General features: G+C 37.9%; 3 protein-coding genes, 1 non-coding gene and 1 pseudogene across 4 annotated transcripts; 3 read left to right on the plus strand and 2 right to left on the minus strand.

Moving 5' to 3' along the window:
* Window positions 1–768: 768 nt before the first annotated feature.
* On the plus strand, window positions 769–2,006 carry LOC110748834 (cyclin-L1-1-like; annotated as a pseudogene).
* A 4,519-nt stretch (window positions 2,007–6,525) lies between these two features.
* On the plus strand, window positions 6,526–7,462 carry LOC148293265 (uncharacterized). The gene has a single exon (XM_088256098.1). The coding sequence runs from the start codon at window positions 6,658–6,660 to the stop codon at window positions 7,453–7,455; it is 798 nt and encodes a 265-aa protein (XP_088112224.1). The 5' UTR covers window positions 6,526–6,657; the 3' UTR covers window positions 7,456–7,462.
* Window positions 7,463–8,274: 812 nt separating this feature from the next.
* Window positions 8,275–10,943, minus strand: LOC110748841 (uncharacterized). Its single transcript, XM_021948807.2, has 7 exons — window positions 10,587–10,943; window positions 10,424–10,511; window positions 10,258–10,328; window positions 10,010–10,129; window positions 9,783–9,895; window positions 8,690–8,789; window positions 8,275–8,475 (listed from the first exon to the last, which is right to left on the minus strand). Exons 1-7 carry the CDS (start codon window positions 10,900–10,902, stop codon window positions 8,381–8,383), a joined length of 903 nt encoding a protein of 300 aa, XP_021804499.1. The 5' UTR covers window positions 10,903–10,943; the 3' UTR covers window positions 8,275–8,380.
* Window positions 10,944–11,048: 105 nt separating this feature from the next.
* Window positions 11,049–11,121, plus strand: TRNAR-CCU (transfer RNA arginine (anticodon CCU)). The gene has a single exon. It is a non-coding gene; the product is annotated as a tRNA-Arg (tRNA).
* A 265-nt stretch (window positions 11,122–11,386) lies between these two features.
* Window positions 11,387–17,026, minus strand: AMP1 (Peptidase M28 family protein). The gene is made up of 10 exons (XM_088256018.1): window positions 15,933–17,026; window positions 14,475–14,721; window positions 14,001–14,149; window positions 13,805–13,873; window positions 13,620–13,707; window positions 13,371–13,454; window positions 13,161–13,249; window positions 12,551–12,664; window positions 11,894–12,028; window positions 11,387–11,730 (listed from the first exon to the last, which is right to left on the minus strand). The coding sequence occupies exons 1-10, from the start codon at window positions 16,881–16,883 to the stop codon at window positions 11,548–11,550; spliced, it is 2,109 nt and encodes a 702-aa protein (XP_088112144.1). The 5' UTR covers window positions 16,884–17,026; the 3' UTR covers window positions 11,387–11,547.
* Window positions 17,027–18,389: the final 1,363 nt, after the last annotated feature.

Below are 18,389 nucleotides of genomic sequence, written 5' to 3' on the forward strand. Positions count from 1 at the left end.
AAAGAAATGATTGAATTTAAGCACAAATATTTATAAGCACTGTAATTGAAAACTATACCTAATTTGTTACCTTCTTAACAATTGGTTTGACAGTCGCTCTTCCTCCCTCGTCTTCATTTTATTTCGTGACGGCTTGCCTTGTCCTCCCGTGGCTGGTGGTGGGATATGGAATGGCTAGCTTGCTTTGGTCGGTCTTTGTTTGTTTGGCTGCCCTCTTGTGTCTTTCGGGTAGCTGGTGCCATCCGGCCATGTTCGTTGTTTTGGCTTTTTCCCTCTTTCCTTACCTTTTGGCAGTTAATGAAGTACCTTTTCAACCCAAAAAGAAAAAAAAACCAATTGGTTTGGCTTATACCGTTATTTCTTCACAGCTTTGTTTATTGTCGTCTTTCCTTTTTAACTAATAAAACTCGGTTATCTTGTTTTATGCAAGACCAAGGTTCATTTTACCTTTCAAAATGTATTGGATGTTTTATTTTGTTGATTAAAGAGTAGAGAGATGAGGAATAGGAAAATAGTTGTACTTGTAGTTAGCATGCTCTATCCATTGGAACCTGAAATTGGTTTTTTCTCTACCACCGTTGTAATTTGTAGAGAAAGAAACATCAATGTCTACCTGGTTGATATTTTTTATGCCAAGTTATGTTCGCATGCTGATCAAATAATGGAAACTGTCTAGAGGCACTATTTTAGCAATAAACAAGTTGAGGTAAAATTTCTTTATTAGTTTCAAGTTTCAACAACAAATTAGTAAGGAATTACAACCAAATATGAAGACTTGTACAACTAATCCTCCTCATCGCCGTCGAGAGAGGACGGCATAGATGAGGCCACGGAGACAATGCTCAGAATCTATGGCTGTGAGTTAATCCAAGAAAGCGGAATTTTGCTCAAATTACCTCAAGCAGTTATGGCCACTGGTCAGGTTCTGTTTCACCGATTCTAATGTAAGAAGTCGTTTGCAGGCTTCAACGTCAAGAAAGTTGCAGCTAGCTGTTTGTGGCTTGCATCAAAACTGGAGGAGGAATGCCCTAAAAAAGCCAGGCAGGTTATCATTGTTTTCCACAGGATGGAATGTAGGAGGGAGAACAAGCTAGCCATTGAGCCTTTGGACTTGAATTCAAAGAAATATTCGGACTTGAAGACGGAGTTAAGTAGAGCGGAAAGACATATTGTAAAGGAGATGGGTTTCGTTTGTCATGTTGAGAATCCTCATAAGTTTATATCAAATTATCTTACCACTCTGGGGACACCGACACCGAGGGAATTAACACAAGAAGCCTGGAATCTAGCAAATGACAGTTTGCGTACGACATTGTGTGTGCGATTCAAGAGTGAGGTCGTTGCTTGTGGTGTAGTTTACGCTGCTGCTCGGAGGTTTCGAGTGCCACTTCCTGAGAATCCGCCATGGTGGAAGGCATTTGAAGCTGAGAAATCAGGGATTGACCAAGTTTGTAGGGTGCTGGCTCATCTGTACAGCCTTCCTAAAGCAAACTACATACCAGTCTGTAAGGATGGAGGAGATTCTTCTTTTACTAACAAGTCATGGAATTCAATCTCTCAACCAATTCCAAAGGAAAATAGCCCATCAGCTATTGACGATAAAAACAAGGAGAGGGAGGAGAGAGACATACAGAAGCATGACCGAAGTTATCGTTCCAAGGATACAGCAGCAAAATATTCAGAGGGGCATTTGGAGAAATGAAGACATCACAGAGATCGTGACTATCACAATTCCTCCTATTCTTCACGTGATAAGGATCACCATAGACATCATTCTTACGCTTGAACTGATCATCAAGACATCTCTCTTTTTCTCCTAAACTTTAACGGAACTGAAAATACTTTGGGCTTGTATGTTGACAGAAAATGTAAAAGTGAGCAATGGAGACAACTACGTGCCAATGCTGACGACGACTGAGGAGGATTGGGCCTCATATTCTGGTATTTTAAGGTTTGTTCGGTTTTATTAGTTTCCTATTTAGGAATGCATAGTATATTTGGATTAGGATTATTAGTACAAGTTCATATTTGGTTGTAATTACTAATTTGTTGAAAAGTAATAAAGAAATTTTACCTTTAACTTCTTCATTGCTAATAACCAATTTTCCTACTCCTAGTCTTCTTAACTACAAGTCTTAGTAGGAACAGGATTTATATTTAGGTCCTCCTACTAGGATTAGGTTTTCTTAATAAAAAGGAATAAAATGTTAAATTCAGTAGAGATGGCATTTGGCCAATTTCTCAAAAAGCTTATATCATAGGGTTATTTTTCAAAAGAGAGAAAAGTACTTCATTCGTTGAATTGCAGAAGGTGTCAAACTAAAACCTCAGAATTACCTTTCTTTACTGAAGTTTTCAACTTCTATGAAAGAGGAAACCAGTTAGAAGTTACCACTTAGTTGGAGGTACTCCTGCCAATTTGTGGGAATAATGTTTTACTAAGTGTCTAAGTTGTATAGGGTTTGTGAAAAATAGTGGAAAGGACCCTTAGTCATTGCATTTATGGCAAATGATTCCTCATAGTACCTCTGTTACCTTCATATGTGATCTTTACTCTGTTAAAAAATGTTTATATTTTAGAGTTTTTAATTAATTTATTCAGAAAATATTATGCATGTGATTTGGAAATATAATCAAATACGTACTTGAGGTGTAGAGCGGGGTTACCAGAGTGGTTGTAGCCTTTCCCCTTCCCCTAAGTTGACTCCCAGGATCAAAACTCCAGAGTTTCTTTCCTTCTAATGTAACCAAAAAAATACGAGTATGTTGTCACTTACTATAACAAGTTTCATTCGACATGTCTTTGTCATCCTATGAACAATGCTTCTTCTTTTTCTTATCCTTTATATCTATTCAGTATTTAACCTAATGTGTAGTTCTCATATGCTCTTGCACTCTAATTAAGTTGAATGTCCTGATGAACTTGGTTGCTGAATTTGAGCAGTATGAAATGCAAATCTTTTCAAGAGATTGTCATTTTTTTCGAAAACCTGGTCTGGTCTCTCTTCTCCCTCTCTCTCTTTCTCTCGCTCCCTCCGTCCATGTCCCATGTGTATTTATATGTCTGCATGTACTTACAAGAGTACTGAGAGTGACTCTTATCTTGATAGATGTAGATTGCCTTGATCCTGCATTTGCTCCCGGAGTGTCACACATTGAGCCTGGGGGTCTTTCCTTCCGTGATGTTCTCAACATACTCCACATCCTCCAAGGCGACGTTGTTGCTGTGGATGTCGTTGAATTCAACCCGCAGCTTGACACTGTTGATGGGATGACTGCAATGGTAGCAGCTAAGCTGGTGAGAGAGTTGACTGCAAAGATATTGTTGCGTCGATTCAGCTACATCCTCAACTTGTGATACTCGCAAGTGCACGAGCCGTTTGGTAGTATAGCATATGTAAGTGCGAGGTCGATTCCACAGGGATTGGTGATTGAATGATCCAATTCATTTCCCCTACACAAAATAGAAATGAAAAAGAAAATAAATAAAACAAGAAAAAAGGAAATAACTCAAGCAAATAAGTTCCCAAGTTCAATTAGATTAACGGATTGATTCTAGCTAAAGTATGATTAAGCCATGGTGTTTGGTCCTAACCTTGTGTTCCTAATTCCCTAATTTGATCATTTGTTGTCTAACCTAAAACTAAGCATTAGGAACCCATTAAGCATAGAAGAACAATTTAAACAACCAAGCATGTATCTAATCCCTGTTGTCGAATGTCCATACATACTCTTCCTATTCATAGTTCAATTCGAATTAAAGCATGGTGTCTACTCTTAATTCAAACCAAGATAGCTAACATGCAAGCCTAAATGGTGATCAATCATTCAAACTAGCATATTAACTTATAAGCATAATGAATAAGAACAAAAACCATAATTGAAACTTGGAAACTAATTAAACTTGAATACTTAAGAAAGAATGTACATTACAAATAAAAGTAAAGTAGAACTAAGAAAACTTGAAGGAAAATTTAGTAAACTCATTTTGTTACAACAATTGACAACTTGAAAGGAAACTAAGAGAATTTGAGGGAGAGAAGGGAAGGGAGCTCTAGAGAAGTGTTTGAGAGCTCCCCCCCTTGGGGTCTGTTTTGAAGCTTGAAGGCTTCTCTATTTATAGGGCTAAGAGGGAAGAACAACATGATGAAATCCAACACCACCATTCCTCTTTTAATACAACCCATAACTCACACTTCATCTTGTCTATGTTAGTGTGGTTGGAATCAATCTCACCCCATACTTCTTTTGCTGCACCTCAAGCTTTCTTCACATGGGATCAAAGGTGATCAATTGTGGCTGCCTTTTGCTGCCAACCCATGTGGTCTTCTTTTGGTTGTTGAACAAAAACGAGTCTTCTGAACCAGACTTGGTGTAGGAAGGCCAGAGGTTTCAAAACGTATCAAATGGGGCTCAAATTTGGATATGTTATAGTAGACACCCATTGGAACAACTTCTATGAAGAAAGTATTCCCATCGGAGCAGTAGAAGTGTGCGTTTTGGGCCTTGCAATTTGGCTACCGAACAGAGACAGGAATTGACTTCATTTCATTTATGCTTTACATGCATGCACATGCTTTCTCTTTAATAGCTCCATTATGTACCAACTTGCTCCTTTAGAATTTCATTGCTGGAATGCCTCCCCACTTCACTCATTATGTTGGATCCAAAGTCAGTTGCAGCATGGGTGAGGCACATGGCTTAAAGGAGGAGACAAGGCTCAAAGCTGGCAGCTGCAAATCCTCCTGAGCATGGTTCAGTGTTGGACGGGCTAAGGACTCCACATATGTTCAATTGGGCTGAATTTTGGATATGTTATACTAGACACCCAATTGAACAACGTCTATGAAGAATGTCTCCTCATCCGAGTTGTGCAGATTGCTGAAATGAGACCTGCAAGGTGACTTACGAAACTGGACTGACAAGAAGTGTGGCCCAACTTTGGTTTTGTCTTTAAGCTCTTGCTCTTATCCCAATCAGCCCTAAACATGCATGGATTGCATCAAATGTGATCTCTTGCTATCTTAACCTACAAAACACACAAACAGAGGCAAGTGACTCAAAATAAAGAGAAACTAAGCAAAATCACTAAGTAAAGAAGGCAAGCAAGTGTATGAAATTATGGACTTATCAAAACAGAAAATGGATTAAAAGCACAAGTTTAACTCAATAACATAACCAAATCATAAGCTAGAAGGGTACAAAATGATATACAATTATGAACCGATCAGATATCAAAATGATAAAATTATCATGCGCCTTGCTTTGGTACACATGGAGACTAAACCAAAAAATTCTTCAAGACTAATTTCCCAATGTGTTTAATTTCTTACTTTTATTCAACTAAGTCAATTGGCTTAGACTATGAATTTAATGAATAAGTAGACCTTTTTCAAGCTGAACTTTTCTTAATTTTGATTGAATAATTTGGCCTAACATAATTTTTATATATAATTTTTATTTTAAAAATTTATATATAGCATCGTACTAGATAAATATAAAAACGAGAAGCCCTATGAGTTTGGAGGCTCTAGGTTGCCGCCTTTGCTTACTTGTGCTCAGAGCCTCCCCTGATTATATAAATATATTTATATATTTTTTCTTTCTATTGTGAACTCTCTAGTAAGATAATATTTTCATATATATATAGGGGCGGAGCTACCTTTAGACCAGAGGTGGCCCTGGCCCTTCCAATGTTTTCTAAGTTTTCACCAATCAAGGCAATGTATTGTAAAATATTAAACGGATTTTGCATGTTTGAAGTTAATGGCCACCCTAATAAATTCATTTTTGAGTAATAATGTGAAGTTATATTGGCTTTTCTTTCCTGATTTTTATATCTTTCTCTTTTGGGTTTTAGTAGATACTGATTTTTTAGTATAAAAATTAAAAATAAATAGCTATACTTGGATAGATTTAGTTGGAAAATCCTAATTCTTATCATAACAAACCAAATAGGTTAAAAAAACTTGATGAAAAAATAATTAAAATGACTACAGAGCTTAACGTATTTCAAAATAAGTTTAATGCATGTTAAATTTTCTTCTGCAATCTTTATTTTTTTTCTTCTTGCTCTAAATATTTGGTACATGTTAAATTTTTGGCCCCCGAAAATTTTCATAGGACATGTAATTATTAGAAATAGTAATACCTGGTTTAGTAGTAACAAATGGAAGTAGTAACACTCAAGTGAAATTAGGCGTGCATTGATTTTTCATTTGGGTTGGCTTGACAAAAAAAAAAAAATTAATAACTTGATAAGAGGAAAATAATTGTATGTTGTTTGGGGTACGTAATAAAAGAGAGTTTCTAAATAACTCCAACTTCTGCAACAAAAATAAAAATAAAAAAAGAACTCCAACTTCGCTTGCGTAGTTAATTGAAGCACAAAACACGAACACACGAGTGGGCCCATTTGCGTTTGGCAAGGGTGTGGCAAGTTAGGGTTAGAAAGTGCAGTAGAATAAATTTAAATAAAATATTAGCTTTCCCAACGAGATTAGGAAACAGAAAACTATAAATACATATGTAGCCTGAGTCTTTTGTAAACACTAGCTACTGTGATTTAGGGTTTCCAAAATTCGCTATAATCTTTTCTCTTTCAAACGATCGAGAGACCCTTCACTTCACCACTAGCTACTTTCTCTTTCAGACAAGATGAAGGCTTTGAAGGAAGAGCGATGCCAGCGAGAGGCTTCTGTTGACGTTGACGTTGACGACGACGACGGCTTTGATGGACTCGCTTGCCTTCCCCTCTACGACCTTGAAAGTGAAACCACCACTTTCGATCCCTCCAACTTGTTCGACGACGTCAAACTTGATGAGCGCAACTTGGCAATTCTCCAGAAGCCCAAGAAACCACCACGTTACGGCAATTTCGGCAAAGGCAAGGATTTGGAGACCGTCCGCTTGATGCTAAGCGCACCACCTCCATCTTCTTGTCATCAAAACCCTACGGGGCCAACAAAATCTGATGCTCATCATCAACGGCAAGACTGGGATGACGAAGAGAAGTTGGAGAATAGCAAGCGAAAGCTTCACCAAGGCTATCAAGAGTTCCAAAACAAGAGAAAGAGAATTCAACTTCTTGACATCGAGAACTTGCCTTTGCCGTCTAAGCCGCAGCAAGGCCGGGTTTTGAGCAAGAACAAGCTGTTGACCAGTTCGAGCAAGTGCGGAGCCTTCTCTGATTTTTTGGAGAGCCAACAAAACCCTAAGGAGCACACAAAATTTGCTGATCATGATGTTCATCATCGGCAAGATTGGAATGATGAAGAGAAGTTGGAGACTAGTGTTCGAAAGCTTCACCAAGGCTATCAAGAGTTCCAAAACAAGCGAAAGAAAATTCAAGTTATCGACATCAAGAACTTGCCTTTGCCGTCTAAGCCGGGACGAGGTCGGGTTTTGACAAAGAACAAGTTTCTGACCAGCTCCAGGAAGTGCCGAGCCTTCTGATCTCTTGGAGAACACGTTTCCTATTGTCTAGTTTATTCTTTAATTGATATCAGATGTAAGTACATGGTTTTTGAACCACAAAACGATTATAAGTACATGGTGTTTAGGAGAGCTAGCACGTTTTTTATTCAATTCATTCTGTAATTGTGATCAGTTTATGTAATTGTAATTCGAGTTTCTCTTGATCATTTATGAATATAAAGCAAACTGAAACACACAAAACACACGAGTGGGATATTTTGGTTCAAGTAAAATCAATTTGAGCGATTTTTTCCTGTTGATTCTCTCTCTGCTTTGATCATTTTCAAGTTTTTCTCACTTCTCTTCACAGCCTCTCTATCTCTCTGATTTCTCAACCACAAAATGATTATAAGTACATGGGTTTTTGTGACAGCAATGCCAACCAATATTCCTAGTGCTTTGATAGAGAAGGGTCAGAGCCGAGTTATATACATGTTCCTAGTGCTAAAGGTACCTATTTTCCATGTTGGGTAGTGTTTAATTTTGGGTTTATGTGGATTTTTGGACTTGGAAATTGTTTTGGTGAAATGGGTGCTAACTGATGTTGGTGATCTTCCTGTCCAAGAAATTTGAGATTGTTTAGTCGAAGATGACAGACTGATGAATGTCATAAGTGAGTCCGTCAAGCTAGTGATGGAACAGGTAGGTAGTAATTTCTAGAAGCTTCTAGTTAAAAAAAAACTGCTGCAATTATTTATTTAAGGGGAAAAAGGCAATTTTAGATGAAATTATAGCCAGTATTATCTAACAATTGAGAATGGATTAAATTAAGTTAATAACGAAAAGACAAAGAGAGCAGAGTACAAAACTCTGGGCCAATTAAGTTAAATTAAGTTAGCAACTTAAATAAGTTAAATTAAGTTAATAAGTTAAATAAGTTAAATTAAATTATCTAACAATGTCCTTACAAAACTCTGTATGATATTAAACCATCAACAGTCTCAACAACTAATCGATTCATGCGTACAAGCAGCAGCAAATAAGATCTCGCTTTAGGCCCTATTATCAACAAAAATATCACCAAAATCAGGTCCTGGAAATTGACATCTATAAATAAATAAATAATTTTACCCATCACAAGCTATTTGTTGAAAATTTTGGCGGTTAAGAGATTTCGAGTGAGAGTTTTGCATATGCCAACAAGCAAGCATAGCTGTCAGCAGCCTATATTGAATGAAACAAAAGTTTAGGCAGAGTTTAAAGAATCACTTACCCAAACCCAAGGATGAAATTTCATCCTGGTGGAAGAAACTACTTCCCTTTGCTTTTCCTTTCAGGCCTGAATTAATTTTCTCAACAGCATCAAGCAGGTCCTTAACGTCGAGTTCAGTACAAGTACAAAACACAAAAACTTTAGAAATCAAAATCAACATGAGCAACTAAATCGACATCACAAAATCAAAATTATGCTCGGATATCATATAGCAATCAGTTCATTTGTTCTTTTGAGTGATAAACTATAAAGCAAACTGTGATATTTTGATGAGTACAGAGTAAAAAATTGAACTTTGTAAGTTTCTAATGCACCATTTTTTGTTTTTGGTTTCTATGAAACCAGAGACAATTTGTCAGCATTATTTTTATGTTACATATAATTCCACTATATCAAAATCATTTAGGTTACAGTGCATTATGCATATTCATAAACTTCGCATCTTTGTTCATTTTATAGGGTTTATACAAATTTGAAAAGCCATTTTAACTCTATCAATTAGCTTTAAAGATACAGCATATCCATGTGCAAGGAGAATGCTATTTAGACAAGAGAAATCCATGAACCATGGTTAAATCTGCTCTGCAACATCCTCAAATTATGTTTCTACACCAGAAGATGAACAATGACGAAACTGCGCTTTCTTTTCTGGTCTTTTACCTTCGGGCTTGTCATAATGTAAAATTTTGGGGTTATCATTCTCAAAGGTCTACCACAACTAACTCGGAATGTTCATCATAACATTAGTAAGTATCATAAGCCAAAATTGTACAATTCAATATCCCTTCTCACTTAAGCAAAATTGTACAATTCAATATCCACAATTGTTCATCTTAGAGCTATCAGAATCGTATAAATTCATTAAGCAACTATCTCTGCTCTCCTTTTGTCTTTTCGTTATTAACTTAATTTAATCCATTCTCAATTGTTAGATAATACTGGCTATAATTTCACCATATGATTCCAAAATACAGGTACAGGAGCAGTTCCCTTTTTCATGATGCAGGTGATTAAAGCATTATATTGCACTAAAGTAAGCAAAACTTGCAGACATAAATTCAACTACAAGAAACATGAGGTAGAAATTCCATACCTCCCAAGGTGCTAGGCTTTTCATGTAGGAAGGAAGACTCTCATAATCATCCCTAGATACATTTACAAGAGGCAAAGGAACTTGAGCTAGCTTTGGTTTATCCTCACCTTCCCCTGCATTTATTTTACACAGAATGCCAATACCAATATGGGCAATCATTTGATTTTGTTCACAACTAAAGTGATGAGTCTCTAACAAAATGGACCTATAAAGACGACGTTACATACCAAAATCAGAGAGCAATCCATCGCCAGAAGCTCCCGAGGTATCCGTGGAATGATCATATGACCCCTTAAAGGACTTAAACTCATGCAAATGTATATCTGGATCCTCATTTCTAGCATTAGCTGCAAGAGAGTAAGCGACAGAAGTGAATTGCATGACAGCTAGAAAACAAGTAAGAAAATTTCCAGCATTTTTGTGAACAAGAAATCACAGACAAACAAAGACTTAGGGTTTCATTTCAATTTCTCACCTTGAAATGCTAAAGTGGCAAGGGAAGCATCCGAAAGTCCAAGCTTCTTTAAACTCAAAGACTCGTCCAATCTAAGCAAAAGCTCACTAAGAAAACACAAATGCAAATTCAATTCCAATTCCAATTCCAATTCCAATTCCAATTTTCATTTCTTTAACAAGGATACAAAGAGTCGTCTTCTTCATCACTGACACGGGGATCGAATCCGTCCTCTGGATCAACCGGCGTAGTTTCGTGATCGTCGATCTCAATTTCTACATCAAAATCAGAATTAGTCAACAATTACGAATAAATATAAGGGCGTGTTTGGGCGGCGAGAAAATGAGTACCGGGGTCGTAAGTGGACGAAGGAGAGAGACGACGTTGGAGGTGGAGGAGGCGGGTTTGGTTGTCCTTGTAGACCTCGGTGCAGTGGCCCAGGAGCTCCTCGAAGGAGACGGTTCCGAACGACATCGTTTCGAGGAGGTTGAGCTGGGTGCCGGCGGCGGAGACGCGGCGGTTGAGGGATTGGAGGAAGGTGGACGACGCCGTATCGAGAGGGATTGCGCGGCGGTCGACGGAGGTTTTTAGGGCGTCGCAGCTGCTCTGGAGGTGGTTGCAGAAGGACGCTACGCCCTTGCACAAGCTCCGTATAGATTCCTCCATCTCTCTCTCTCTCTCTCTCTCTCAATTTCTCAAGTTCTGAAGTTCTGAAGAATCTGCTAATTTCTGCTTGTTAATTTCGAATTAAATAGGCGGGAAGCTTATAAAGTATGTACATATACAATTAACGGAAGAAGGTAGAACAACAAGCGCCTGTAGCTCAGTGGATAGAGCGTCTGTTTCCTAAGCAGAAGGTCGTAGGTTCGACCCCTACCTGGCGCGAGCCTTTTTACAAATTGTTTCAATTTTTTTTTTTAATATACTTTTTCCTTTTTGTTTTTAGATACTTTTTGGTTTTAGTTCAATTTATGAATCAATAACACTTTTTCTCTTCTGCCCATTTGACTCACTTTCTTTTCTTTGTATTAAAGCGATAGTTAGAGAGGGGGATTCGAATATGGGACTTTGAGTGCAGGAATGACCACTTGAGCTACAAGACCCTTGCCATTTATAAGAAAAAAAGCTTCTAATCTCTATATGTAAAAAGCTTAAAAGCTTCATAATTTCATTCAGATAACTTTATTACTGTGTACAAAAACTGTAGGTTTACATTACAGGGCCAAAAGATCTATTCTTCTACTCATTGCTCTCATACGTACAAGTCAGGGCGGAGATGTTTCTGAGGTTCTCTTTTCTTGTATACATTTATCAGAAAATTTCCCCTCTTAGAGAACTGGCAGCCCTCTGAATGGCTCTGGCCACTCTCCAAATCTCATGCTGAATTTTGGCCTGCCCTTCTCTCCCACTCATTCTCTTTGCTTGAAATATTGCATCTGCTACTCCCGGAAAGAAGAATAGTTTGCTTTCATGGTCACTAGAAGGCGCATAAACCTACAAGAAGAAGAGGAGGGAAAAATTATGCAATGTGCTTGTATTAACTCTCCTCTGTATGTCAAAGGCCTACGGACGCGTACAAGACAAGACTACTACTACAATTCAATATGTAATCATTGGCCATCAACTTTAGCGAACCAAGGAAAACAGAAGTACTTACAAGATGCTTGAACCACTGTCTTCCTTCAAGTCCATCTGAATCAAGGAAGCCTCTTTCGGCAAGCATCAGCCGATCATTCAGGGTCCGCTTCTTCAACAATACTAACTCACTTGTACTTTGTACATCTCTCAGCCTCTGCATTTCAAAACAAGAAGGATAAGTTTCACTGAGTTTTCCAAGGGGAAAAAAAAAAAAATTCAATGCAGAGATATATGTGCGTAAAAATTGACTTTCTTTCCCAGAAAATGTGAACAAAAATTGCATAAAGATATGCAGTTAAATAAAACAATCTGAGACTCAATTGCCCATATGCATTGACCAATTGGTACTATTTGATTGTCATTGAACTGCGTTAACTCCCCATTTATCTAGACGAGGAATAATAAACCCATGGGTTTGATTCGATTGCTGTGGTTGTCTTAGTTGTTCCAGACCTTATTGTGGAAGTGTTTAAAGCTTTTCAATGCTGCTCTTGGCATGACATAATTGGAATGCTCGACCAGAAAAAAAAAGGAACTATTTCGAATGTTTTGCGTTGACATGAATAAATTTTTTAATCAATCTTTGACCATTAATTTTGACTAATTGACAGCAAAGAAAGGCTCTAGTATAGTATAAAAAAAAAACAAAGAGTTTTGAGTAAATTTCTGATTTCACCTGCACTTCATGTTCAACTTCTTTTGCGGCGTAGGCAAATTCCTGAATTGCTGTTGTCAGGGGATGTAGAGATACACTCCCATCCAACAAGCTGCTCAAAACATCTTTATAATGCTGCCCACAATTCGAAAATATATAGGGTTAGTATTAAGTTCAAAAAGGGCCAACCAGATGCATAAAGGAACCTTAGGATGCCCATCATTCAACCACAAGCACTTATTTTTAAAAAAAAAATGCTTTCGTCATTTCTATCTTAATTTTACTCATTCTACCTTGCATTCAAGGGACCTTAAATTTGTGCCTATTTCATATATTTGACTTTGCTTTTTTCGAACCAAAAACAAAACTTTGATTTTTAAGAAGAGAAAGCCTTTGTCATATGTGATTCATCTGACACTCAAATCCAATAAATTACTTTAGAGAAAACTGTGCTGTATCTGAAGACATTTTTTATTTCAGCTCGCCCAAACTCAACTTAAAATTATATAGTTTAGCAATTCCCAATTCCACCAAACAAAATCAGTAAGGAAAAATGTTAACAATCCATATTTCACATAAAGAAGAAATTTAAGAAAAAAAGTTCTTAACACTACTCGGAGAAGATTAACACCTTTAATTGATCCACATAAGAGAGGAAATTGAAAGGTAGAATTGAATCGTCAGCCAGGTGAAGGGCTAGAAGTCCCCATATTCCAGCAACTGAGAAAACCACAGCAGAAGTAACATTGAACTTTCAACAATAAAGTAATAGTCTTCAAATCTATTATAAAAAAACCCGATAACAAATACTTTTGTGGACAAATGATAATAGTATGCTGACCAGCCACATGACGCTGAAACAAAGGATCTCCAAAGTTTACCATCCAGTCATAGGCATCAAAAGCAGTGTGATAGACGGGAAAATCTGAACAAGAATGAAGATTCATCACACTACTGCAATATTAACATGAAAACTTAACTTTGCTACTTGACTTACAAGCAAACCTACATGTTTATACAATTTGGTTAGCCCTTAAATTTTGGCCCAAAAATTTGTCAATCCAGAAGTATGGAAAATAAGAGGGTGTACCTCTCCCATAGTACATATCAATGGAAGGAACTCCTGCATGTTGCACAAATGGGGCAAAATCAGAATCCAGTGCACTAAGTCTTTGGATCTGCAAATCCATGACAGAACATGCTCACCAAAACAGTCATAGCAGATAATACTTGAAAGTATGTGAGCAAGAAAGGGAGTTGTGGATGTTCACTTACATCAATGCTTCTATTTGCAGCCATCCACGTTTCATATACAGTGGCACCCTCTGAATCAGGATCTTTAACCTGAAGTCAGATTGAATACAAGTTAAGCACATTTACTCAAATACAGGCGTCAACACCAACTCACGTCCATGGAAACTGACCATAATTTGTTTATAATTGTAGTCATGTCTATGATTATTTAGTTTACCTTCTTTGTAACCTCAACAATAAGATTGTCCAGCTGAGGAGTCGCGCGAACAAATAATCCTGGCCCTTGAACTGCACAGTCTACATTAAGGTAGGCAACAGCTTTGGAGCCCAAATTAGCAAGGTTTTGTTCAACCCACTCAGTAGATCCTACCTGGAAGGATAGAACATAATGAATTTAAACTTGAGAGATCAATACATTGAAGTTTTCAGATAGAACAACTATTATTTAGTATTATGTAAATACAAACAAAGAGAGACACTAATCTATTCCATGCATATACAAACAAAACAAGTGCACTACTTCAAGCATCCATAGTAGAGTCTCTAAAATAATTGCAACTGCAGTTCTGTCACCAACCCATGGGTCTCTTTTAAAATTAGGATGGGTGCCCGGATTCAGCCACCTCTCTTCCAAAACACAACACACAAAAACACTGGTTAACATCAACTGGCAATTATGATTAAGAATCACCTACCATTCCAAACTCTTCCGCATCCCAGCTACAGAGAATAATCGTCCTCCTAGGAATCCAACCCGAACGCATCAAAAGATCGTATCTACGAGCAATGTCAAGTAACACTGCAGTTCCACTATTGGGATCAACAGCCCCATATGTCCATGCATCTCTATGGTTGCCAAGCAGCACATAGCGGTCAGGCTCCTCTGCGCCCCTTATGACAGCAAAAACATTATGAATTGCCACCACCTTTTTCTCCCCCTAAAATTAAGACACATAAAGTACAAGATTAAAAAATATATACAAGGAGAGAGGGAGTGGGGAAGAATGTTATCAGGGAACAGGGTTAAATTGTAATAATTTCTCCTTATTTCTTTAGGGTTATTTGTTTCAGAAACTCTAATAGGTAGATAAACAAATTATTTAAAAGCAAAAGAGGAGAATATAAAAGAACGCAGAAAGACATTTATCGAAAGGAGATATCGATGACATGGTAGATGATGCAACACAAAGCAACAGAACAACAGGCTTTCTAACAGAGACTAAAAGATAAGCCCTCATAAGCACAATGAAAGAAACATGTGTACTCCTCAGCAAACGAGTATCGAATTTCCACATAAATATGAACATTGTGGCACTCAAAATTCTCAATATTGTACAGTTATGGAAATGTCATCAATCTTATTTAAACGTTTATTTAATTCAACCAAATTATTTGGCATTTCTTACTCTGCATTCTTCTCTTATGCTGTTGACAGAAGAAAAAAAATAGCATTTGGCTTCGTTTCCTTAAATAGGTGAACTTACTATGAATTGAGAGTCTGGGTGTAACACAAGTTCGTATGCGCAAAATATTGGGGAAATGAATAAAACACATGTATAATATACTGCCCAAAAACATTACAACCATTAGGCTACTCTGTCTGATCCAAACCCGAAAAAATGCAGGCAAGTGACTCAGTCAAGCAATTCTCCTGTGGCAACACCCATAAAATGATATTCCCACAACTAGTATACAAAAGTCATGATTCTAAAAAAATTTACTGCAATTTATAAGGTCAAAAATTTGAAACTTTCCAGCTATCTAATTCTTAGCTAAAAGTTTGCAAATTGAGATATAGACAAAACAAGCAAATATTTCCACATTTGACTAAAATTTCAGTCAAGTCAATAATTCTTCCAAGATTGGTCCCAAATTCTACTAGCTTTTCCACAACACTGTTTCTAGCAAAATCCCAAATTTACAGCTGAAGCTATACCTCCCCAGTGCCCACATCCAATTTTGACTAAAACTTTACACAACCACCAGTCTGGATAACAAAACAGAAATAACAGAACACACAAAAGTCAAAGAACACACATTCTATTCAAGGCTTTATATCAACACAATTCCAGACAGAAAATTTCCAAAACACAACTTTTTCCCCCACATTTGACTAAAAACCATGCAACAAAAAAAATTTGGCACCAACCTGGTAAGTGAAGTTCAACACTGTCGGGCCAGGCCCAACACCCCTGACTCCGGCGGGCAGCGATGCCCGCCATTGATTGGGCACCGGAGAGCTGCCCAGCGTCGCCAGAAGGAGCTCGGCGGCCTCCGCGGACAGCGGCATAGATGGAATTTTTGGGAACCTCTTCAAAACCTCAGGGTCCTCCGGGTCCAGTCTCTCGGCTCCATCAACCCCGGCCCACCCAGGGGTCAGTGGGTCCCCCGCGCCGCTCCTCACAAGCCCCCTCTCAAAACCCTTTTTAAACCCATCACCCCCCTCGGTGTACAATAGCACAGCCAGCGCACCGTTCTGCTCAGCCTTTCCAACCGCTTCGCCTCTGGGCAAGTCACCGCCTCTCTTCACCAGCACTACACACCCGGTAACGTTCACCCCCAGCTCCGCCAGCGCACGATAGTCCTCGTCCGTGCCGTGGTTGGCGAACACCACCTTAGCGTGCGCCGACCCGGAGGGAGAGTAGGCGTGGTAGGCTCCGACGACGCCGTTTTCGGCGGAGAGACCCGGTTCGGTCAACGGGATGTCCACGTGGGAGCCGTTGCTAAAATGCGCGGAAAGTGAGGAGCGGAGGGGGTAGGAGAGGAGGGAGTTGTAGTGGACCGAGCGGGTGTCGAGGCCCAGGCCCATGAAGTGGGCCCGGACGAAGTGGGCGGTGTCGAGGGAGGGCGGGGTTCCGGCGAGGTGAGGGTGCAGGGTGAGGGCGCGGAGGTAGGAGGCGACGGTGGCGTTGGTGGCGTGGGAGAGGAAAATCCGGCGGAATCGGAGGGCAGTTTGGGGATTTGAGGAGGAGGGTGCAGGGTGGACGTAATGCAGAGTATAAAAGCCCAGAATGCAGATGACGAGGAGAGAGAGGAAGGTGCATGCTGAGGACGGCCTTGAAGTGAAGAGGGTGGTGGGATTGGGCAGACGTTGACCCATTTTGACTTTTACTCCTAGAGAGAGAAATTTTTTTAGTTCAGAGAGTTATGAGTGAGGGAGGAGGAGGAGAAGAGAAACAGAGGGGCGGGTGGTGGTGGTTTTTGAGGAACTTGCTCTGAGTCTGAGCTGCTACTGACAAAAACACTAGAAAAGTTTGAGCGTTTCGGTGGGAATTACTTTTTTTTTTCTTTTTAATTGTTTTTTTTTAATTACAAACGATATTAAAAAAGAGAATTCGAAAATGAAAATAGAAACTCGGGTGCAGAAATATCAACTACACGTCTTTTGCGAGTTTTTATTTTAATTTTATAGAATTTACTTAAATCAAAACTATTATACCATAACTTCGAGTTTGTGAGCTAATAATTAATATTTTGACCTATAAGCTTCTTGATTATGCATACTTAGTGACTTTCCATGAACATTTTAATGTTGTTGGGTTGACATGAACTTTTAAAAATAAAAGTTTATAAGGTTGAGCGAGGGTTATCATAGTGGTTGTGGCCCTCCTCTTTTCCCTTTCTTGACATTCAGGATCGAAATCCTGGAGTTTCTTTCCTCCCAATGTAACAACAACAAAAAATTACACGATTTTAAGAATCTTTTTACAAAAAAGAAAAGAATGGATCACTATCATTTATCATCAACAATTTTTGATTCAATGGGGAGTTTTATCTTATAAATAAAAGTAGAGAATATATTCCAAACTATTTTAATATGTTTTTTAATGTAAGCCCAAATTATTTCAAACCTCCGTTGAGGCATACCAATTTTTTTTATTTAAACTAGCGTGAGCATGTGCCAATTGATTTTTTGTGTTTGTTTTGTTTACTTTTATTTTAGAACTAAGAAAAAATAAAATGGGTAGTTGTGTTTCATAAAAATAAGACCCATTATCTTATTTGTTTTTAGTTTTAATTTTTTAATAGGATAAATATAAATTGACAATATTATCCTCATTTAAATAATAATTTTAATTTTTAATGTTTGCATTAATCAATGACATTTTTTGGTATTTTGAATGTTTCACTATTCTTCGTCTTTTACTTTATATATAGATGAAGTGTTTCTTTTTAATGGTCTAATCAGTTTTAAGATTTCTTTTCCTGGCCTACTAGTTTAATTTTGATTTTACATATATATTATTATCCAATAGCAGGCCAAATTAAATATCTGAAAACTCAATAGAATATATTACAAAATACTAATCCATTACATATATATATATATATAGGTTATATAAGGGAGAATTTCTCTTTTGAGGACCCTTCTTATTGAGAGGGGGGATAATACACTAAGCTCACACTTACAACACGAATATTAGAACTTGAACTCAGGACCTTGTCTAAGGGAGCAATTACTCCAATCCAACTATACTAGAAAGAGAATCTCTCTTAAAGAACGATCTTGTTGAAACTAAATTGTTGACCAAATTGATTATTTTACGTATAAAATGGTTCGCTAGAGTTTCAATTTTATACTCCAAATTACACTATAAAAAAGTCA

Source organism: Prunus avium, chromosome 7 (genome assembly GCF_965620075.1).
Source record: "Prunus avium chromosome 7, drPruAviu1.hap1.1, whole genome shotgun sequence".
Classification (NCBI taxonomy): domain Eukaryota; kingdom Viridiplantae; phylum Streptophyta; class Magnoliopsida; order Rosales; family Rosaceae; genus Prunus; species Prunus avium.

What these genes read in the sequence shown, in the direction of transcription:
- LOC110748841 (XM_021948807.2), bottom strand. Translation starts at nt 10,902, where the DNA reads ATGGAGGAATCTATACGGAGCTTGTGCAAGGGCGTAGCGTCCTTCTGC. An exon ending in TGCCACTTTAGCATTTCAAG is followed by an intron (nt 10,130 to 10,257) that starts GTGAGAAATTGA and finishes ACTCTCTTGCAG; the next exon opens with CTAATGCTAGAAATGAGGAT. An exon ending in TGGATTGCTCTCTGATTTTG is followed by an intron (nt 9,896 to 10,009) that starts GTATGTAACGTC and finishes AAATAAATGCAG; the next exon opens with GGGAAGGTGAGGATAAACCA.
- AMP1 (XM_088256018.1), bottom strand. Translation starts at nt 16,883, where the DNA reads ATGGGTCAACGTCTGCCCAATCCCACCACCCTCTTCACTTCAAGGCCG. An exon ending in CTGCAAATAGAAGCATTGAT is followed by an intron (nt 13,708 to 13,804) that starts GTAAGTGAACAT and finishes ATGGATTTGCAG; the next exon opens with ATCCAAAGACTTAGTGCACT. An exon ending in GTTTCAGCGTCATGTGGCTG is followed by an intron (nt 13,250 to 13,370) that starts GTCAGCATACTA and finishes TGGTTTTCTCAG; the next exon opens with TTGCTGGAATATGGGGACTT.
- LOC148293265 (XM_088256098.1), top strand. Translation starts at nt 6,658, where the DNA reads ATGAAGGCTTTGAAGGAAGAGCGATGCCAGCGAGAGGCTTCTGTTGAC.